Source organism: Molossus molossus, unplaced genomic scaffold, assembly GCF_014108415.1.
Source record: "Molossus molossus isolate mMolMol1 unplaced genomic scaffold, mMolMol1.p scaffold_m16_p_1, whole genome shotgun sequence".
Taxonomy (NCBI): domain Eukaryota; kingdom Metazoa; phylum Chordata; class Mammalia; order Chiroptera; family Molossidae; genus Molossus; species Molossus molossus.
Window position 1 is genome coordinate 71,971,120 of NW_023425344.1, and position 24,524 is coordinate 71,995,643.

The 24,524-nt window shown below is 36.9% G+C and overlaps 1 protein-coding gene across 2 annotated transcripts in view; it reads left to right on the top strand.

Annotated features, from left to right (window-relative positions):
• Nucleotides 1–24,524, top strand: part of GRID2 (glutamate ionotropic receptor delta type subunit 2) — a 1,393,668-nt gene that overhangs the window by 707,752 nt on the left and 661,392 nt on the right. Inside the window, exons 3-4 of one of the 2 annotated variants that reach the window (XM_036259309.1) lie at nucleotides 489–773; nucleotides 17,335–17,540. In XM_036259309.1, the coding sequence (XP_036115202.1) occupies nucleotides 489–773; nucleotides 17,335–17,540 (491 nt within the window). The remainder of the gene's footprint in view (nucleotides 1–488; nucleotides 774–17,334; nucleotides 17,541–24,524) is intronic. The other variant, XM_036259315.1, reaches the window with a different exon arrangement.

Sequence of the window (24,524 nt, forward strand, 5' to 3'; positions counted from 1 at the left end):
AACCCTTCATTTTCGCCCCCCCACCTTCATTTGTTCACCAGTTTGTGTATTATATCTCCTTTTTGAAAACCTTGTTATATACTCAGTAAGGAATTATCTTTTCTCTGAATTATACAATAATAATTATAAAAGCATAGTTATTACTAATTGAATGCCTATCATCTGAGAGGCAAATAACAGACACTGAACTATCTCCAACCCTGGTAATACCCCTGCAAGATGTATGCTATTTTACCCTCTTTACAGATGATGAAACTGAGACCAAGAGAGACTAAATAATTTGCACAAGTCAAATAGCTAAAGGGCAGAATTTTTTAACTGTATTCCAGTAGCATTTTGTAATTTGGGGTCCTCCTCAGGTAGAATGTTCCTTTAAAAAGAATGTCCATAGTTGTATAATAACTCCATAAGCTTAATTCACTGCTCCTCACAGGAGAGAAAATACAAGAAACTCATTGACAGTTGAATATTACTGTGCTTTCTTGCAGCCTGTGAACTTATGAATCAAGGCATCTTGGCCCTGGTCAGCTCCATTGGTTGCACGTCCGCAGGGTCCCTCCAGTCTTTGGCAGATGCCATGCATATCCCCCACCTCTTCATCCAGCGCTCAACAGCTGGGACCCCAAGGAGTGGCTGTGGACTCACCCGGAGCAACAGGAATGATGACTACACACTCTCTGTTCGCCCACCTGTCTACTTAAATGACGTTATCCTGAGAGTCATCACAGAATATGCCTGGCAGAAATTCATCATATTCTATGACAGTGAATATGGTAAGTGTTCGTGATTTGTGAGAGTTGTGTAAGCTGATATTTGCATGGCAGCAACTTCATTAAATCTTGAAAAACCTCAAGAAGCTTATTCATTGTTATTTGTGGTTTTCTTGGTCTGTCATGTTTTTCTAATAAATCTAGCAGCAACAACAGAAATTTTAAAGTAAAGTTCAATGTTTTCTATTAAATCTCTTTAAAGTCAGATTTTTTTTTTTTATCCTCACCCGAGGATATTTTTCCATTTTTTTGTACAGATAGAGGGGGAGGGAGAGAGAGGAAGGGAGAGAGAGTGAGAAACATCAACGTGAAGGGACACATCGAGTGGCTGCCACCCGCACGACCAACCAGGGCCGGGGACAAACTGCGACCGAAGTACGTGCCCTTAGCGGGAACCGAACCCGGGTCTCTCCAGACCGCAGGCCGATGCTATAACTGCTGAGCCAAACTGGCCAGGGCTAAAGTCAGATTTTAATATAAATACCTGAACTTAATGCTTAGTCTATAGATAGTTTTGAAGGGAATCTGACTCCAATATATGTTCTTTTTTCAAGCAATGGGAAGTCATAAAGATGACTGTCTTCTTCCCTTTTCAAAAACATGTATATCTCTATATAATAATAAAAGACCACTTGGACAGATCCTGAAACACTGAAAAAATATCTTATTTCTATATATTGGTTCTAAAAAATTCTGATATATCTTGCTTACATCCTTGTGTAAACTTTAATAACTACTTAGTACTTAACTCTTTTGGGGTCACTGAAATTATATTACTTTAAGTCAGCATGGCATATTGTCTATAATATGAAATCTTACCAAAAAACGGAGTGTATGAGACATATTTATTTAACTTTCCAAGGTAAAACACCAAGCATTTTTCCGAAATTTCTCATAATTTGAGAAGACACGTTGTCTTGGTATTTTTACTTGCATTTAATTAAGAAAAGGAAGTAAAAGTGATATTATTTTTGTTTAATTTTTTTTCCTGAATTAATCTACTTATTTTCTAACTGATCCCAGAGATGTTCAAATATAGTTTCTCTCTTATTTTTATCATTGGAGGGATAAAGATGGATATAATCAAATCGGAGATATAAACAGTGATTGGCAAGGAATATATCTCTTGAAACGTGTTTCCTGAGAGATTTGCTTCAAGAGGAAATCTCAGAACAATTTTTCCATTCAGTATGGATGGGTCTAGTTTTTACAGTTTTGTAAAAAGAAAAAAAAAGGCAAGAAGATTTTACCTCCTGTGGTGTAACTTTTTTTTTTCTTAGCAAATAAATAAACAAGCATTTTCAAAATAATGGTTTTCTTGTCATAACCTACCCAGCATTGTGACAACAGTTACACCAGAGTGGGCCAGAAAGAGGCATCAATAGAACCGAGCACAAAAAAGTTGGCAGACATCTGGGAAGCCACAAATAGGAGCTCCTGAGGACTCCCAGCGAGGAAAAGCAAGTGGTGGTTACACTTAGTCCTAAATATTCAAAGGTCGCCCGGGGTGTTGGCAGCCAGAGTCACATTAAACTCGATGGGTAGATTTAAGCCAAAAGTCTGTGGCCCTCTCCGGAAGCATACCCACTGTCTCCAGCACGGAAATCCTAACTTTTGTTGCTTAATTCGTGTTATTTAGGGATCACCAAACAAAGACCAAGAGACTGAAATGAATAAAATAAAAAGGAAATTAAAAATAATTGGCCCATCAGTAAAAGTAAGGATTTAACACAAATTCAGAATTCACTGATAGGATTATTTAGTGAACACAGGAAATTTTACCAATGGAACAAACATGCCCGATATGGGTTTGTCAGTTTTCTTCCAGTCGGATGATGTATGATTTTTATAACCTTTAACAGCATTCTTATGACCTCTGCTGGTACCTAATTTGAAATAATTAATTTTTAAGCCCCAAATCTTTCTTTAAGGTGAGAAAACACATTTTAATTAGTCCTATCAAAGTAGTCATGGAAAATAGGGGGGAAAAAAGTGATTTTGGATAAAGGCATTTCACAACATTAAAATGAGAAATTTATTCTTTAATATAAATGTCCATGAGGGAAAAAAAAAATCCTTTGTTATCTTGTTTCTAAGTCCTACATGGATTACATTAGGAAATTATTATGAAAATACATTTTTCTTATTGATGAGGCAAATATTTTTGAAAATGCACACTAAGTGTGTAGTCACGTAGCATCCTTTAAATTCACGAACTGCCTCATTCTTGCTTCCTCTGTTTTTCTTTGAGTAAACAAGATGCGATAGTCTCAGTGTGTGACTGGGTCCTCTGATAGAAGCAGGGTTTGTTTTAGGAATAATAATAATAAAATAACTTTTTTCTTTACTCTGATGATAAATTTGCTTCTGACTTATCATTCAGTTTAATAATTAATTTTAAAATTACCTTGTTTATATCATTAAAATTATTTCCAGTAATACCCTTGTTTGATTAAAGAAAATTTCCCTTTGATACTGACAATAAATCTTGCTAGTAAAGAACTGGCAAGAGTCCAAAATAAACATCAATATATCCAAATACCTTGTACCTTGAAGAGGGTTATGTTTATTTACATATCCATTCATCAATGTCATCATTTTAAGTTCAAACCTTGGATTTATACTTGTCTTTTATCTTGATTATCAGGAATTGCTTTCATTAATGAATGACTTACGCATCATCTATGGATGGTATCAGGAAGCCTGCTGGAGCCAAGTGTTATTGAAGATGTATTTTGCTTAGAGAAATATACTTTTTTTAAAAAAAAATTAAGCTTCTATATCCAGTTAATTAGAGAAACACTTTTTTCAAAAACAGTTAATTATGATTAAGGTCACAGTATAAAAGTGTTCTTTAAATATTCTAACAAAGAAGATTCAAGTCTTTGATTCTAAGTAAATGCATGAAAAGATTTTAAAAATGGGGAAACTTTATTTGAATGGATTGATTCAAAACATTTTTTAAAAGTCTTGAAACGAGTTTAGAAAGTGTTGAGCTTTTTTAAAATGTGTCATTCGGGAAATATTCATTCTTCATTTTCTTAGTGCAATGCAAAGTATGAGATAAAAAGTTTTAAAGAATGTAGTCTTAGCCTTTAAGAAGTTACAATTTTAAAAAGAGGTGAAAGCCCGGCCAGTGTGGCTCAGTGGACTGAGCATCATCCCATGGGCTGAGATGTCCCACTTCGATTCCTGGTCAGGGCACATGTCTGACTTGAGGACTGGATCCCCCGTGAGGGGTGTGCAGGAGTCAGCTGATGGGCGTTTCTCTCTCTCATCAATGTTTCTATCTCTCTCTCCCTCTCTCTTTAAAAAATCAATAAAAACATATTTTGAAAAAATACATAAATAATAAAATAAAAAAAGAGGTAAATATTTTTATGACTCTCTTAATAGAGAAAATGTGTCATGAATGATGCAAACTAAATGCTAGTGGTGTGTTATAAAGTGACTAATTTCAGCAGCAGTAACGAAAGCCTTTTTGGGTGGACTTTGACTTGATTGTTGCCTGTCAAAATCCACCAAATTTTCACAAGGTACAGCAGATGGCTCATCCAATAGGCAGGATGTGTGAACCAATCTTGCAGCAATAAAAGTATTAAAAGTTATATCTCCGAAGATTTTTATTTGCCAGGAACTAGAATAAGTATTTTATAATATACCATTTAATCTCAACAGCTCTGATGAAGTAGGTGATATTATTATCATAATTTTACAACTGGAAAAGAGAAACAACTGATGGATAATATGTTCACAAGACATAGCTAAGAAATATTAGCCCTGGCCAGTTTGGCTCAGCGGTTAGAGCGTCAGCCTGCGGTCCGGACAGACCCGGGTTCGGTTCCCGCTAAGGGCACGTACTTCGTTTGCAGTTTGTCCCCGGCCCTGGTTGGTCGTGCGGGTGGCAGCCACTTGATGTGTCCCTTCACATCGATGTTTCTCTCTCTCTCTCCCTTCCTCTCTCTCGTGTGAGAAAAATATCCTCGTGTGAGAAAAAAAAAAAAGAAGAAATATTAAAGCTGAGATGTAAAGTCTGACCACAAGCTATACTCCTAACCATGTGTAATGAGTATGAAGAAATTGCAGTGAACTATCACCCACATATATAAAAACAAGGGTTGATCTTATACAGAGTATCTATTGTGTCCAAACTCTGTTCTAAGTGCCTTAACTATATCATCTCATTGGAGCTTCACAGCAGCTCTATGAGGTAGATGATGATGATGATGATGGTTATAGATGAAAATTCTGAGGTAATAAGTCAGGCGATGCGAAAGTAAGTCAGGAAGCCTGAGTTCAAACACTGATAGTCTCATCTGTAGTCTTGCTTTCAGCCCTAAAGTACTTTGATGTTATAGAGATAAGCATACATTCTAGCCTGGCTGGTGTGGCCCAGTGGTTGAGCATCGACCCATGCACCAAGAGGTAGAGGGTTCAATTCCTGGTCAGGGCACATGCCCAGATTGTGGGCAAGATCCCCAGTGAGGGGCATTCAGGAGGTAGCCTATTGATGTTCTCTGTCATCGATGTTTCTCTCTCTCTCCCTCTACCTCCCCTCTGTCTAAAATCAATAAAGAAAAAAATGAACAAAGAATAAGTTCTAAAAAACTGTAAAATTAAATAAAAATTTAGAAATGAAATGTATAGAATGATCTTTATTAAAGAGAGATCATGACTTCAAGCCTGCATACCTTCGATCTATTAACATTATTAAAAGAAAAATCTTGTATGTCCATTTAGAAGGTTTGGTTATCCCTGGAAGAGAGATCATGACTTCAAGCCTGCATACCTTCGATCTATTAACATTATTAAAAGAAAAAGCTTGTATGTCCATTTAGAAGGTTTGGTTATCCCTGGAAGCATGAGAACAGGACAGTCATTGGGCCAAAGTAGGCTGACCATCAGCAGAAATAGCATCTTGCCTACACAATAATCATTCTCCCTTTTAAATTTGCTAACAAAATGCCAAACTAATTTGAGAGGGCAATACTCCCATGAAAAACTGCACTCTCCAGGATTTCTTACAGCTGGGGGTTGTGATATAATATTGTCAAGAACTGTGAAGGATCTGTGATTTTACTTTACTTGTGAGCTAAGTTAAACTGCATCAAATTGATGGATACTGGCAGAAAATGCTATGCTCCTCGGTTAGAGAGAGAGGACTTTAATAGTCAAAGCATGGCAAGCGTACAGCACGAGCCTCGTTGGTTCCTCTTGGCCTGAAGTCCCTCAGGGCTATAATATGAAGCCAGTAAGCGAATGCTGTACATGCAATGGACTTGTATGACAACCCAGGAACCTGGCTCAGGGAACCTCTATATTTTATAAAGGGCTTCTAGCAAAACTGCTTGACATGTGTCGTGGAAGGAGACACTAATTTTACTGTAAATCAATCTCTCCTGTTCTCTAAGGAGAACCTTTCTGCTTGCAAAATGTTTAGTAACACAGGAGACCTATGGAAAATTGTCTCCTTGAAATAGTCATTCTTTGTTTCTACAATACTGTTGGCTTCTAACAAATTTCCTCATGAATATGAGAGTTTTAAAACCACTCTAGTGAATCTGACTGACAAGGACTGGGATCAAATCCATTCAAATGAAAGAAGGTGGGAGGGAAGTGTTAGTTACAATGGCTGGGACCCTCTAAAGTAAGACATACATTAATAGGGACTCCAATATAACCTCCTTGCCAACTGGTAATACTATGAGTTCTTAATTTATATAGAATTCTTGAGTCCACCTCTTGTTTAAGAGGACAACCTGCCCTGGCTGGTTTGGCTGAGCGGTTAGAGCGTCGGCCTGCAGTCCAGAAAGACCCGGGTTCGGTTCCTGCTAAGGGCATGTACTTTGGTTGCAGTTTGTCCCCGGCCCTGGTTGGGTCGTGCGGGTGGCAGCCACTCGATGTGTCCCTTTCACATCGATGTTTCTTTCTCTCTCTCTCCCTCCCCACTCTAGCTGAATAAAAAATGAAAAAATGTCCTCTGGTGTGGATAAAAAAAAATAAATAATAATAAGAGGACAACCTGACAGCAGTTGGTTCAATCTGTCCTTAATGTATGTTCCTGGAGTCAGCGACCTCTTATTGGGCCTGAAATTTCTTTTTGTAAAGAAAGTTTCACTAGAACACAGCATGTTCATTTGTTTGCATATTGTCAATGCCTGCGTTTGAGTTGTAATAATAGAGTTGAACAGTTGCAATAGAAACAGTATAATTAAATCATGATCACTCAGGGATTATGGAGTCAAAGAGAAAAGGTTAAAATTGAATGCAGTGAACACGTAGAAGCCAAATCCAGTAGTAAATCAGAGTGAGTGGAAGAGCTTTTAATTATAATAATGCCTGGGTCCCATCCCAGACCCCTGGATATTTGCAAATTAGGTACCAGCAACATATACATTGAAACTCCCAGGTGATTCTGATACAGCCATCTTTGTTTCTTGATAAGGCATTGAAAGCAAGAAATGTCAGCAGGTCCCTTCTCCAATGTCTCTGATTGAGAGCATTGTTTTCCCTGCCAGAATGCTCCAAGGGAGAAAGAACTCATATTTTGAAGAAGCCTATTTCACAGTGAACATTGGACATACCTAGTTTTCAGAATGTTTTTCTTTATGTTAAACTTAAAACACTTACAAGGACAAATGGACCCATTTTCTGGAATTATATAAGTAATCCTTTTGCTTGTAATAATTCATCAATAAGTAAAGAAAGTGATTACTTAGACTTCTTCTTACTTAGTGCCTAAGTACCAAGAGCAATTTCCCATTTTCAACATGATGTGCTTTTCAGATGTTAATACTTTTCTAAATTTCTTTATCCTTATCTATTCTGGTTTTTCAATATTTCTGTATTGACCTGACACATTTTCTCAATGCACAATGTACCCCACACTCTTAGTGCTTCCGAGAGAGGTGAGAACTTGACCTCTTTTAAAAAAAAATAAAAACACTTATAACTTGGTGTGTTTTCTTATAATTTCTGCAATTCAAAAATTTTATGTTAACTCTTCATTGTATAACTCATTATATTGCCCTCCCCTTCTAGTTCTATATCATTCTCAATTTGCTAAGCTTTCAAGCAAATCTCTGAGAGAAAGTTTGGTCAAATAGGTAGAATGTGATATCCAAGAAGAGTTGATAAAAGCAATAGGCAGTAGTCTAGGCAAGCTCACTATCAGAGAGGTCTAAGCAAGTAATTCATTGAATGGACCAGTGAATCGCCAGATTCCAGAATCAGGGAACTGACAATATGCCGAAACCAGAAAGCTACAGGAGTAGGTGGTCCTTAAAATAGGACAAAAGCAGATAGATTGCTTTAGTGAGGATTCTATTCTGAAAATATTGGTGAGAGAAAAGTTGAATTTCAGGACTGGGAGAACTGAATAGAACTGATTGACTAGAGTAACGTAAGCAGTAAGGTTGAAGTGCTTTTCACCGAATAAGCTACTTGGGTTTTTTAATTTCCTTTGACTGAAACAGTATTGATTCCAACCTGATATTGACATGAATCTACTGGTAGATCTATTTGGTGGATCTAGTTATGGAGACTGGAAGGATAATAGGGTAATAAGAACAGATCTATGCAGCATGTTATAGTAATGACATAGAGACAGGAACTTCTTGAAAATAGGAAAATAACTCACTTAAATATCTTCATCTCACCATCAACGATTAGTTTCATTCTTAGGCTAGACAAATGGTAATGGTGACTAAACCACATCCTTATGGGTTATTATATTATACAGTGACCCTTCCTCTTTGTCTGTATATCAGATATCATCTTACAGAAGTATATCCACACATCACATCTCAGGCCCTGTTTGGGTCTTGTGCTAATCCCCGAACCAAATAATATTGTCAGGGGAGTGGCATGGTCTCATTCACAGCTGAATTACATGATGACTTTCTGAGTGAAGGGTGGACATACGTAGACACATGTGCTTCCCTTTCCAATTTGAAGGGAATCTTACTTAGAAGAAAATAATTATTTAAATGTTAGATTATTTTAATTAAGTTAATTTATTTTAAAATTTAATTTAATATAAAATTGAGTTATATTCAATATTTAATGTTAGATATTTAAAATAATAAGTATTTGTCTTTATAATTCAACCTTCAAAATTGCTTTTAAAACACAAACATCTTAAGTTAATTTTGACTTTGTTTATTTATGTTTGTTTGGTCAGCTTAAATTTATGTTCTTAGCCTATCTGACATTGTTCATACAGGTTTAGGGTATATTTCCTCTTTTACAACAAGATTTTTGGTCATATATAAATCTCTACTCTAATTTACAAAACTCAGTATTTCTGAAGATCACGGACATAAAAGTGTCTAACAGGTGATGATAAAATAGCTTAGCATGGGAATGACTACTAGATTATAGTAAATGACTACTATATACATATGTAGATAATCAAGTTTCTTTCTTTGTTTCTGTGCATAGAGGAATATATATTTTAACACCCATTCACACAAAAACAAAGGAAGAAATTCAACTTTACATAATACTAAATGAGTTATTTATGGGCTTTCCTGTATTCTAAAAACACTGATTTAGTAATGCCAAATAAAGGGTCAATACATAGTGGAATGATTTGGGTACTTAAACACTACGCTTAACTACTCAGTATGTCATCCATTTTTTACAATTAAATTGCCATAGGGTAGGCCCCTTTGAAATGAGTATTGAATGACTGTCTTCATGAGCACATTCCTAGGAATCACAGAATATATTTCATGCATTCTTAATATAGGTTTAATCAAGGCCCATGAGATGGACACACTCCTCTTAATTGAGTGCAAATGTTTATAATTACCCTGAAGGTATTTTCAACTGTCTAATGGTTATATTTTTAACTATCTCTCTAAACAGTCTTAAAGCTGTTTATTACTCATTTGGCCACATTCCAACTTTCAGTTCTCTCATTTACTTCAATGTGCATCAATAAACATATAATTTATCCAAGCATCTTAGTCAACTTTTTCTTTGCATCAGTGCATATTATGTCAAGCAGGTAAAACTGATATATTCTGCTGCTTTGGATTTGTTCATCAGTAAAATTTCCTTAAAAGATATTGATCAGCATTAATGTAAAGATATTGCACATATGGAAACACTATGATCTGATGTTAAAACCACACATTCTTAGCAAATAGAAAGTCTCAGTGATGGACCACTATTGCTGGACTATGTCACTTCAAAATTTAATATTATATTATATTGTTATTTTCTAAATCCACTACAAATGGCAAGGAAATACTCAATAAAGACTCAAAGTTTCTTTCAAGTAAGAGTTCTTCTAAACACTTTTTTTTTTAAATCAGTGGTTAAAAGCTTTATTTATTTATTTATTTTCAGGAAACAAGGCATTTATAGAGCATGCTTTTCTATTCATATGTTGGGAAAATTTGTTCAGCTCAATGATGTATTTAATGTACCAGCAGTATGACATACTGCTTTTTATCTAAAAGTCACAAGATTCTAAATATTAATTTTAAAGCTCAGCCTCCTGTCATAGTTCCAGAAACACCACAATTGGCTGAATGCAGTACTAAAGTCTCCGATTTCAAATGAGGTCTTCAATGCATTACGTGATCAAAATGATTAAATGTGCCTAATCTACTCAAATGAGAAAGATGAGTAGAGAAAAAAATAAAAAAATCAGACTTAAAAATAATTAATGATGAATTTCTTTTCTTACTAAATTCAGTATTTTCAAGGTGATATTTGAATACAATGATGAGACTGAGAATTACTGTTTGCTATACTCCAGAGAATGTCATTAAACTTAGTTAAATTGCCACTACAGTTTGGAGTACTGTCAGATTCTGCTATTTGCAGTAGGTTCTGTGTTATCAGGAGGGGGTATAACAGGCTCCTTGAGGGCAGGGATGGTGTTTGTCTTGCTCAGCATTCTCTTCCAAGTACCTCTCACAGTGCTTGCGACATAGTGAGCAGAGACAAGATTCCAAAAGGGATCTATTTGGATGTTGAACTATTGATTTGCAATGAACAATAGGATGCCCTAGTTCTCCAGTTCTCAGGTCAGTTTTGAAATGTGTTGATAGATTCTAATAAGGCTTGAAACTGTTTCATTTTTCATATAAAGATTAAATTTAATCTTATGTGACTGTTCATAATTAAGTCATTATTTTATACAATTTAATAAAGTAAATCACTGAGCTTCAATCAGCCTCTACCTCTTGGAGCATTGTCATGGGAAGTGGTCTAAAAAAGGTAATTTAGATGTCAGAGAAATTGATGGTGGCTAGAATATCAAGTTGTGAGGGTGTTACCTAAACCAACGTTTAGTCCTTATCAAGATTTACTTATGTTTTTTTTTTATATTTTATATAGAAAAAGACAGTAAAAGAAAGCTAAGGAAAAATGGGACTTTTGACTGGGTTAATGGGACTTTTGATGATGCACATGGCTTAGAAATTTGCAGTTTACAAAAACTGCTTTAATATTTTACATACTTTATCTCCTTGTATCAGAACAACCCAGTAACTAGGTAAAATAATTTTCTTTTTAGCATTGATAAGATGTGGTTTCTTGCTACTACCCTATGCTTTTATTCCTTGATTACGTTTCTTCTATTGACATTAATCACATTAAAATATAATGTTTCAGTTGTCATGTCCTCCATAGAATTAGACTAAATAATAACTTAAATTTAAAGTTATTGGGAAAGGTATTGATATATTTATGTTTGTTAATGTTTTTACTTAAAATGTTTCTTATTTCTTGGCTTGTGTGACTCAGTTGGTTGAGCATCGTCCCATGCACCAAGAGGTCACTAATTCAATTCCTGGTCAGGGCACATGTCTGGGTTGCTGGCTCAATCCCCAGTGGAGGGCATGCAGGAGATGGCTGATCGATGTTTCTCTCTCACATTGATGTTTCTATCTCTCTCTTAAAAAAAAAAAAGAAAAACATTAAAAAAATTAAATGTTCCTCATTTACTATTTTCACTAGACAATCCTGTATCTATTTCCCTTTTTTTCTAATTAAATGTATTGGGGTAACATTGGCTAATCACATTATATAAGGTTCAATTGTACAGCCCCATCTTCAAAGCCAGCAACGTTGCTTCTCTCCGAAGTTCCCCAAAAGTCAGCTCATTCTTCAGTAGTCAGATCTTCTTGACTCCCCTCTTCTGCTTCTTCCTTGCAATTTTAAGGACCCTGTGATTACACGAGACCCACCCAAATAATATGAGCTTTTGACCCATCTTAAACTCAGGTGACAAACAGTTTTAATGTGATCTGGAGCATTAATTCCTCTTTGCTGGTTAACCTAACATAGTCACAGATTCTCAGGATTAGGACATGGGCGTCTTTGGAAGGTCGTTTTTCTGGGTACCGCAGTTTCTTTATAGGGCCCAGGAAAATTCTTCTTGGTTTGCCCCCTAGTTTTGTGTTTGATAACTTAATGAACCTTCCACTACTTGTCATATAATTATCTGGTCAGCAGAATTAGTAATCCCTGGGAACTACTGAACTGGAAGTACCATTAAATTTTCTGCTATCAATAAACAGCACTTCGTCACACCTGCGGGCCTAGAAGCCCCCTGAGGTCAGGCACTGTGGATTGACTTTTTCTATTTTGTAACCTTCATTTTCATTTCCTGAGAACTAATAGGCATGCAGATGATGTAGCTAAGTAATTGCAATGGTTAATTATGTTCATGAATTAACAAAATCAAAGGCCCACGCTCCTTCAGTGATGATTTTCCACAGAGCAGCTAATAGATTCAGATTCTTCTCACATCATACTTAGCAACTGCCACATGTCTTGGGTATTTGATATTCTTCTCAAAGAAACAAATCTATTAGTATTTAACTCCTGCATTCCAATACTCTCAAACATTATGCTAGCTATTTTGGCTAGCTAGCCATCATAACAAGTAGTTATGTACTATTATTAACAATAACGGCAACTACTGTGTGATAGACACTACACTGGATTTGCACACACCCACACACATATGCCCTCACTAATCTAATCTTAGAAGACATCTATGAAATAATTATTTCTTTTTTTGGACATTTATCTTGCCATCTTTTTATTTATTTATTGTGTGTGTGTGTTTTATTAATTTATTTATTTTTGTTACAGATGTTTCTCTTTTTTACCCCATTGATAACCCCTCCCTCTCCCTCCCCACCCCGTCCCCAGCTTTTTTGTCCATGTCCATTGTTCATGCACACATGCGTATAAGTTCTGTGGTTTATCTCTCCCCCCCCACTCCCTTTTCTGGGGATCATCAGTCTGTACCCCACTTCCACGTCTCTGGGACTACCCCATTCCTCAGACTGTTAGGTTCATTATATTCCACAAATAAGTGAGAGCATGTGATATTTGTCTTTCTCTGCTTGGCTTGTTTCGCTTAGCATAATACTCTCCAGGTCCCTCCATGTCGTCTCAAAGGAAAAGAGACCTTTCTTTCTTACAGCTGCATAGTACTCCATTGTGTATATGTACCACTGCTTTTTTATCCATTTGTCTACTGATGGACATTTGGGGTGTTTCCAGATCTTTACTATTGTAAATTGTGCTGCTATGAACACGGGGGTACATATATTCTTTCTGATTGGTGTTTCAGGCTTCTTAGGGTATATTCCTAGAAGTGGGATCACTGGGTCAAATGGAAGTTCAATTTTTCATTTTTTGAGGTAACACCATATTGTTTTCCATAGTGGCTGCACCAGTCTGCATTCCCACCAGCAGTGTATTAGAGTTCCCTTTTCTCCACACCCTCGCCAACACTTGTTTGATGATTTGTTGATGGCAGCCATTCTGACAGGTGTGAGGTGATACCTCATTGTTGTTTTAATTTGCATCTCTCTGATGATTAGTGATGATGAGCATTTCTTCATATGTCTCTTAGCCATTTGTATGTCCTGTTTGGAGAAGTGTCTGTTTAGTTCCTCTGCCCATTTTTTAATTGGGTTCTTTGTCTTCCTTTTGTTACAGACCAGAAATATTTTATGGTGATTGTTGCCTGGGGGTGGGGCAGAGTTGGAGGAGGGTATGGGGGGATAAATGGTGGTGGACGGAGACTTCACTTGGGGTGGTGAACACACAATACAGTGTACAGATGATGTGTTTTAGAATTGTGCACTTGAAACCTGCATAATTTTGTTAACCAGTGTCAGCCCAATAAATTCAATAAAAAGGAAAGACAGAAATATATATTTTTTATTTTACGATCACGTGTTTCTAGGCAATGATAACCAGTATTCCAGACTAAGGAAGCAGAGGATACTAACAATCTTTTCTCACATCACTTTGCTGTCCAAATAACTACATATATAAAACTCACCTTCTGTTCGTAAAATAAAAGCTAAAAAATGTCAGACTGATTTAAATCAAGGGGATATCATTTACGAGCTCAATTTGAATCATATTATCTTAACAAGTCACTCTCAGCCTTAAACTGCTTTTCATTCTGCACACATAGCCTGTCATCCACTTAGATCCTCTACTTAAAACTTTCAATAGATGAAAACGGTAATTAGAATAAGAGCAAAACCTCTCTGTGTCTCACCCGGGTCCACATAACCTGACCTGCACTCTGCATGGAGTTTCATCTGCCTCTGCCCTCCTCACTCGCTGGGCTGCACCCACGCTGCAAGTCTCCCAGCTTCAAACACAGCTCTTTGCTACCTTGAGGCATGTGCTCCATGCAGCTGTCTCCACTTCCTATCTCTGTCCAGGTAATGTCTTCTCATCCTTTAGATCAGCTTAAATAACAATTTTCCCAGAGAAACCTTCCTTGAGTATTCTAACTAAAATAGATCCTCTCCACAACCCGGGCATTATCTCCCAGAGCACCCTTATAGTTTCCTTCATGCACTAATGTGATTTGTATGCATTAGTTTTTTTACTTGTTCATTGTCTGTCTCAATGTGGAGAAGGATATTGACTATTGCATTCCTTGCATACAACATCGTGTCCCGTATTCAATAAATATTTCTGGAACAATTGTTTTTCTCCTCAAAGTTAAGATACGAAATTACACTGATATATTATTTCTGTGAACAAAGCATTTCCTAGAACATAAATGATCTGGAGCCTTCTGCTCTGGTCACAGTGTTTTCTAAGCATATTTATTTATTTCAACATATTTTTATTTTGTCTTATATTTAGATTCACAGTTAAGGGATTCAAACTAAAGAAAAAAAACAACAAATTAAAATTCACAATCAAAGATTTGCTGGACATGTATTTTAAAGTCATATTGGTTCTGGGCTTTTATATTTTTAATCAGATGAGGAAAGGAAAGAAGAGAGAGAGAACTCATGGACATGGGCAACCGTGTGGTAATTGCATGGATGGAGAGGGATGGGTGGAGGTGGTAGAGGGCTAGAGGGGATAAAAGGTGGTGAAAATTTTTAATTTAATTAAAAATATATTTTTCTGCCCTGGCCAGTTTGGCTCAGTGGTTAGTCAGCCCATGGACCAATGAGTGGCGGATTCGATTCTGGTCAAGGGCACGTACCTGGGTTGCAGTTCGTCCCCAGCCCTGGTCAGGGTCGTGTGGGAGGCAGCCAGTGCTGTGTCTCTCTCACATCAGTGTTTCTCTCTCTCTCCCTCTCTCTTCCTCTCTCTCACTCTATCTGAAGATAAATAGAAAAATATCCTCAGGTGAAGATTTAAAAGATTAATTTTTTTTTAAAGAATTCAAAGTGATTCTGATTCACACCAGAGTTGGTGAATGCCTGCTTAAGTGTGTACATTGTCCAGTTACATGTCTACCTGTGTCTGTGAAATTGCATCAGATCTAACCCTTTGTTTAATCCTCTCCTGAGTATTTTACACCCTTAGGTACTTTCTGACTAGGATATTTAATGAGTACATAATACCTTTATTATTCCAGCTCTTCTATCTCCTGTTCTGCTCTAGATGAGGCTTTGTTCTTTTAAGCTGCTATGATGCTGACATGCGGGGCTTATAATTAGGAATAAAGAATATAAGGTAGATTGCATACCTTATATCTGTTCTGAAGTATTTGAGAGTCATCAGATAACTGAATATAGACTTGCAGTAATTATTTTAAAACAAAATTAATAAGAAATAAAAATTTTACAATTAATTTGTAGCCTTGCAAATATAAACTTTAGTTATAACCAAATGTCAATTTCCAAATTTGTGGCTATTTGTTTTCTTCTTTTATGAATATATATATACACATACACACACACACACACACACACATAGTTTTTAATTGTTAATATATTGAAAAACACATGAACTAATCATTGCCCGTGAGAGGCAAATTTTACATGCAAAATTTACAGGCAAATTTTACACACAATTAGGAATTTTGAGATTTAGTCTATTTACAGTAAGCAACCCACAAACCCACTTACTTCTTATCCTTCACTAGTTTTTTTTCTTTAAGCATTTTTTTTTTTTTATCCTCACCTGAGGACATTTTTCTATTTTTTGTTCAGGTAGAATGGGAGGGGGAGAGAGGAAGAGAGAGAGAGAGAAACATCGATGTGAAAGGGACACATCCAGTGGCTGCCACCCGCACGACCAACCAGGGTCGGGGACAAACTGCAACCGAGGTACGTGCCCTTAGCGGGAACCGAACCCGGGTCTCTCGGGACCGCAGGCCGACGCTCTAACCGCTGAGCCAAACCGGCCAGGGCTTTTTCTTTAAACATTTTATTGCCATGGACACATACAGAAAATATGTAGCTATTCCTCCTCTTATACACAGCCAATATGGTACTAGGAAGAAATATTTGTAACATTTCAGACATTTATTGTTTTTTGAATATACATCCAGGTATAAATTTGTAAACACTTTATTTAGACTAGATTTTACCCTCCTTATTTAAATGTGAAATGGACAAAGTTTTGTTTTGTTTTTTTCTGATTATCTTTCAGAACTTGCTTTTTTTTGGAATGAGCGTGTGAGTATTTTGTTAAAATTTGCTTTACATGCAAAGCGCATTCCCTATACTCCTGATAGGAAAACTGTCTCTTACCAAATTCTCCAGATTTAAGATATCGAGGTGGTTCTCATAAAATAGACAAAAATGTAGATATTTTATTTGTGGTCTATTGACCTGGGACCCTTTGAAGATAACCTTTCAAAACTATCTTTCTATTTAGATTATAAATGTCAAATTTAGTGATATTGTTGCCTTATTTTACATGTTAATCATCCTGGTTCAGATTCAACTGCCATTAATGATATTCATGTTTCACCTGAGGTTGATATCACATCTTTAAAAATGCTGAGGAAAATCAGAAGTGTACTTTCTGTATCTCACATTTGCCATAGTGAAGTGAGGGTGCTGGCCTAACATTTTCCACAGGTGAGATCGTTTGGAATGCTCGGTGATGAGAACATCACTTTAAAAATAACAGTCCACATTTTCCATGTAAATGCATTAAATCATACTAAGCATTAACATATTTCAGAGCATCACCAGCTACGTAATTAGTAGCTTTAGACAGCCTATAATGTTGAACAATAAACTCTTCTGATATTTATCTCTCTTCTGTGCTCTATTTCACTTTGATGGGATTTTGATATTCCTAGATATCCGTGGAATACAGGAGTTTTTGGACAAAGTATCTCAGCAGGGGATGGACGTTGCACTTCAAAAGGTGGAAAACAACATCAATAAAATGATCACCACTCTCTTTGATACCATGAGAATCGAGGAACTGAATCGCTATCGAGACACTCTTAGGCGAGCCATCCTCGTTATGAATCCTGCCACCGCCAAATCCTTCATCACTGAGGTAAGGAAAGCTTGTCAGGCGGTGGGGGTAGGATGTGAACATTAAATGCATTGGAACAGATCCCACAGAGAAATTGACAGTTAAGAGCAGTGAGAAGGGATTAGGCACATAACTGTCATTAGCACTAATGGGGGTAGCACAGTGAATCCTGGCTCAGTGCATTCACCCGCTACTCCCCAGTTAATTGCTGAGAATGTTTGCATTTATATCTATTTAAGCACATAGCCAGGATGATTTTAACAAATTTTATGGGGATTTAAAAGTGATATTGACCTGAATGCATCTAATAAGCTCAAGAACGAATTCAATAGTGCAAAGTTCTCTAATTAATCTTTAAATGTTTTTGCAAGTTAAAATTTTACTTCTGAGAAAAGATTTACTTGAATCAAGCTATTTTTGCCTGAACATAATTATTTTTACAAAAACATATAGCAAATTTACTTCTGCTCTGTGAACTCTGTACCAAGACAGATAATTAAAACTGTCTGAAATTGCAAAGTGATGACCACTATACATTTTATGATGCTGCATCCTCAGGTTTTTAATTGTTTCTGTTCATGTGGCTAGAAGCTTTGAAACTGTCAAAACACAATTAGGAATTTTTAATGATTGGTGTATCATCTAGGTGTTCTAAAATGTTTACTATTGTCTTGCAAAAGATTATCATCAAGTCATTTTTGTCTTCAAGTTTTTAGTTTTATATAGTGCTAGAACTGGTCACAATGTTACATACTTTCACATGGGTTTTATTATTAGTGTTTTTAATTTTGGTGACTTTATTTGAGTAATACTTATTTTTTCTCACTTCTCTATTATGCTTTCTTTAGCTCCCAAAATACTGTTATAAAGCCTCCAAATTAAGAATGTGTTAGAAGTTCTATGACACTCTATAATATAATTGGTGTCAAGGAGCTGAGGCAAAATATAAATCACTGAGAAGAATAAAACTTTTGGAAAAATATCAATACTGCCTTTTTAAAAATAGCAAACTTTGTTATGCAGTTTAAGGATAAATATAGAACTTAAATTTTTCCTAGTCTAGCAAATTGAACAACTAGACTTTTCCACAACAGAAAAGATATTTCCAATTTTACAGGAATTGATTCTTTCCTTTAAGAAACACAAAATCTGCTAGAAGATTGAAGGGAAGTACACAATGACATGTAATATAAATATGATCTCACTTATTTGTGGAATATAATGTACATAACAGTCTGAGGGATGGGGTAGTCTCAGAGACGTGGAAGTGGGGTACAGACTGACCATCCCCAGAAGAGGGGGTGGTGGGGAAGAGATAAACCACAGAACTTATATGCATGTATGCATGAACAATGGACATGGACAACAAAGCTGGGGATGGGGAAGGGAGGGAGGGGGAGGGGGAATCAGTGGGGGAAAAAGGAGAAACATCTGTAACAAAAGTTAATTAAATAATAAAATAAATAAATAAATTGGAATCTTAAAATTTTAATAAATCAGGTTGAAGCTTCTGTGGTCATTTTTGGCTGGGGAGATCAGAGAAGCCTTCAGTAAGAAGGCACATTAGAATTGGACTAAGAGTCTTGAGTAGGAATTCACAAAAGACGTGGTATGTAACAGATCACAAGTCTGTCTGAGCCACTTTCTGGTCATGTTGTGTTGGCAAATTATTTAACATTTCTGAGCCTCGGTTTTGTCATCAGTAAAATGGAAATACCATTTATTTGAACATATTAAACTTATACTATGGATTCTTGAGCTATCCTAAGATCTGCCTTAAAAATGAGAGGGATGGAGCCTTTTACTAAGTCTGGGAGGCAAGTCCATAGAGGTGAGGCAACATGGCAGGGACAGCAGGTCTGAGCAGAAGGTGAGGAGGTCCGTGATGGACGTGTTGAGTATGTTATATAATCCTCATAGCTTTTCCTCAGGTTCAAGTAAATAGATATGCAGTACATATTTGGATACATGATTCAAATGCTGAAGAGGGCTCAGGTCCTAAGACAGATGTATCTATTTAAAGCACTACTGTGTAAAAAGAAACAATAGGTCAAGTAAGGGGAAGGAGACAATTGAAGACCAGGCCAGGCGAAATAAGATCTAGCAAAGAAAACCAAGAGCCCAGCAGGTGTGACTTAGTGGATTGAGCATCATCCCGTGCACCAAGAGGTCACTGGTTTGATTCCCCGTGCTGGGGTTGCAAGCTCCATCCCCAGTAGGAGGTATGCAGGAGGCAGCCGATCGATGTTTCTCTCTCTCTCTCCCTCTCCCTTCCTCTCTCTCTAAAATCAATAAAGAAAAAGAAGTTAAAAAGAAGAAGAAGAAAGTAGAAAGGGCTATAAATGAAATTTCAGGGAAGCTCTACTAATTTAGCAAAGTGTAAAAAAACCATGCAGGCAGGGAGTAAAAGATATTCTAAAAGGTAAGAGGAGAACCCAGATAGTGGTATGCCACGGGTCCTAGGTGTCTAGAACAAAGCATAGCTATTAGAGTTACACATTTTAGGTTGGGAACTCAAAAAAAAAAAAAAAAAATAGATATTAGGAGCCAAAAAGTTCTTATGAATGACAGAGAATAGAGGAAGACTGCAAAGGGTCATGGATTTGGGTATGTTAATTACAAAAGAAGTTTGGTGATGAAAGTAAAAATAAATTATAGATAAATTTTCTTTTAAAGGAAAATCTGTTTCATTTTTTGGGGGGAAAACACTGAAGGTTCTTTACACAGTTCTTAAGAAAGCAACCAGTGAAGAAGGACAGATGTAGATCAGAGAAGGAATAATTGATGAGACTAGGTCCCAGAATGTTAGATCTCATGAAGCTCTATCAAGGAAGGGCTACTCATGACCAATAACCCAAAATTGCCATTTCAAGATAGATAAAATCAGTCCAGAGTTTATTAAAGGAATTTTATTTGACTTGTATTATTGATAATTAATTTCAGCCAATATAATCATAACTTGTCCTGTGACCATGGCCCCATATCCTTGACTCTGAACTTGGATACTTGTAATAATCTAGTTCCGTCTTTGTTCTTAAACACATAAACTCTATGTTTGTGATTTTCCTGAGAGACTCCTCTCCCTTCCTCTACCTACCCGCCTTTTTTTCCCCACTCCCTTGACTTTTACAATCACTGATTTTATGCATCCAAACTGTGGACTAAGTCTGCTCTACAGCCTGGAGCAGTGAAGTAGAAAAGCCAGAGAGAATGTGAACCCGCCGCCCTCCCACCCTAAGCTGGCTGCACTGTCCTCTGACAGACACACTGGTTCCTGTTTCTCCGTTAGCTATTCTGAAACTCCTCCCATGCCTTCTAGAAGCATTTCGCACTTAGGGAATAGGCCAACCTCTTCAGTACTACAAACAGTTCATTCAAAAAGCAAGCAGCATGGATTCAAAAGGCAGGCACCCCCAGAAGTACAACTCCTGACAGAAAAGAATGCTTAGTCTAGTGGAGGAAACGGCATGTGCCTAAATGCTGAGACAGGACAGGGAAATGCTGGGAAAGCGGCATGTGAGCGGTACTCCTGAGCCCCACGGAGGTCACTAACTGCAGGAAGCTGGGTGGAGTTAGGAAGAGTGTCATAGAGAATGTGCTTTACCAGTAAGAATTCATTAGGCAGAAAATAAGAGGCAAATAATTGTGTGTGTGTGTGTGTGTGTGTGTGTGTGTGTGTGTGTGTACAGAGAGAAAGAGAGAGGGAGAAAGTGAGTTTAAAAAACAAATACAACCAAGGGTTTTATAACAAAACAAGAGTCTCATCCATGGTCCACCTCTTTCTACCTTCAGTTTTTTATTTCAGAAGAAATCCCTTATTTTTATTATTTTTTAAACATGTTTTTATTGATTTTTTTAGATAGAGAAGAGGGAGAGAGAGAAACATCAATGAGAGAGAAACATCTATTGGATGCTCCCCACATGCCCTCTACTGGGGATTGAGCCCACAACCCAGGCATTCCTGACCAGGAATCGAATCAGTGACTTCTTGGTACATGGGGTGGATCTCAATCCACTGAGCCATACCAGCCAGGCCTTATTTTTATTTTTTTAAATTTAAATTGTATTTATTTTCAAAATACTCTATGGATTCACATGGTTCAAGATTTAAAAGGTTCTTTATTTTCAATGGCAGTTTACATTCAATATTATTTTTTATTAGTTTTAGGTGTACAACATAGTGGTTGGATAATCATATACTTTACAAAGTGATCCCTCTGATACTTTAAGTACCCACCTGTCACCATATATAGTTATTACAATATTATTGACTATATTCTCTATGTTCTACTTTGCATCCCCATCATTTTTTAAAGAAACTTTTTTAAAGAGTTAAAAGGTTCTAAATGATAACCTTCTGTCACTGTTTCCCAAGCATCTGATTTTCTTCTCAGGAGGCAAATAATGTGTCTTCTGTGGCGTTTCAGGTATATACACACACTCACACACATTTTACTCTCTCTCCTACAGATAGTGGTGCATGAGGTATAAGTTCTGTGCCTGGATTTTGTTACTTAGTAACATCGAGAAGCTCATTCCATTGAGATATATGAAGTATTCCTCATCATTCCAATGGCTATATAATATTCTGTTGATAAATGGAACCATTCTTAGCGCATTCTTATTTCCCCCTATATTTACTTACTCTAATGAATATTATTCATTGGTTTATTATTTTCTCTCCTACTGATTTTCTTTCTGAAATGGTGAAATGAAGATTTTTAGTTCATTTGCTTCACCAGTGCTCACAGCTCCTCTCAGTGTAACACGATTTTAAGTAACTTGAAAGAACATGGCCACCTTTGTACTGTCTACCGCAGAGTACAGCGTCCGAAGGTCCGTCCACTGCCCCTCGGCTCCTCCCCCGCCCACGTCCATGACCCACAGCTTTACTTTTATAGTGGGTGTGTTGGAGGCACACGTTTTCTAATCTGTAGCCATATACATTGACTCTATAGCTTGGAAATCTATCCATGGGCTGTTTTAATCACTATCCATATTTTTCACTGCACAATGAAGTATTGATATGATTTTACTGATTTTTTTCTCATTTCAGGATTTTTGTTTGAGTTATAACTTCTTGTTTTGTTTGTTTTTTTCCTTTATTTTATCTTTCTTGGCTACTTAAAGTCTAAATTCATGTATTTAATAGCAGATCTCCTAAATCTCTGTTTTCTGCCAGAACCCTGCATGTCCTGCCTTGTTTCTGGTACTTCCACCATCACTGCTCTTGGTTAGACCCAGGAATCCCTGTACTCCACGTCTTCTAGTTTCTTATTTCGCTGGAGCATGTGCTCAGGTTACTTTTTAAGAAAGAGTATGTGATGGTAGAATTTATCATTTCTTAATTTTTTTATTTAAGAAGATGTATTTATTCTAACTTAATTCTTTATGAATAAATTGGCTATTTATAACTCCCGAGGTTAAAAATTATTTGCCTCAGAACGTCAATAGCATAAATTTATTCTACTCTGGTACTTAGTCAGCTGATGAGAAAGTCAATGGATGTCTGATCCTTATTTATTTGAAGGTGGCTGTGGTTTGCACTTTGAAATCTTTTGGAAACTTTAATGTTTTCAAATTTCACAGTAATGTGTCTAAGTGGGTTTTGATTTTTTTTTTTTTAAACCATCCATTTTATTCTATGCTTGGTAAGCCTTTTTTCTCTTTTCACATATAAAATATCTTCTTTGATTTCTTAAAAGTTACTGTCATGGAAAAATTAATGGGCCACACTTATCTATTGCTAGTGGGAGTGGAGTGGCTCTTGCAATATCCTTAGAAAAGGACTTCGCTAAGACTCTCACGTGAGAATGAATGATTTTTATTGGCACGGGGTTGCGTTCCTGGTGTTGTGAAGTTCCATCAAGAATCCTGGAAGGCCCTGGCCGGTTTGGCTCAGCGGTTGAAGCATCGGCCTGCGGTCCTGAGAGACCCGGGTTCGGTTCCTGCTAAGGGCATGTACCTCGGTTGCAGTTTGTCCCCGGCTCTGGTCAGTTGTGTGGGTGGCAGCCACTCGATGTGTCCCTTTCACGTCGATGTTTCTCTCTCTCTCTCTGGTCCTCTCTCTCCCTCCCACTCTACCTGAACAAAAAATGGAAAAATGTCCTCGGATGAGGATTAAAAAAAAAAAGAATCCTGGAAGACATGCAGCTGTGGATTCAGCAGAGCTAGAAGTAGGGTTGGTGTTCAGAGTTTTCGCTCTGTGGTGGAGTTGGGTCCAATGTGGCATCAGGCTAGATTCAGTCCATCAGCCCACTGTATGGGGTCCACATTAGCTGTGGGCCACATGGTGAATGCAGGGGCAGCATTCCAACAGGAGCCCCAAGGAGGCATGGGAGCCCAGCACCAAGAGAGGGAACTTCCTTCATCTAGGAGATTATGTATCTTAGATTTTGCATGCATGTAGGGCCACACCTGTTGTCCCCAGGTATGCCTGACAGGTAGACATCTTCCCATGTCACTCAGAGCTTACTGGGCATGCATCTAAATGACCTTTGTCCAGTCCCTTTCCCCATTAATCTGTAGGGAATAGACCTGGAGAACATTAATTTATAGCTTTCTGGCAGAGCTATATAAATGGCATGGCTATGTTATCTAGTCTTCCCTTTACTCCTTTCATGTTAAATAATAAACAGGTTATTAAAACAGTATCATTACTTCTAAGAATGTTTAAGTCCTATATTTTCTCAAATTACCTCTATCTTTTACAAGGTATTTTTTTTTTCCTTTTTTTATCTTGATCTTTTTCATGTTGCAGTTGTCTTCACATATCTTGTGACCCTTGGTTGACATTCATATTTGGGGATGGGTTAATAATAGTTCATTGAAAGCTGTGCATAAGAAGAAAGGCTTTTGGTTTGTCCATTGACAAGCTTACATTTAGATTGAGCAAGTGGGACATTACCATTTAACTGAATTTAATGCTAGATTTTATATGTGGTCTTTGCTCTAGAATAATAATGCCAATATTAGTTGCCTCATTTTTCCCCCAGAAAGCCCACT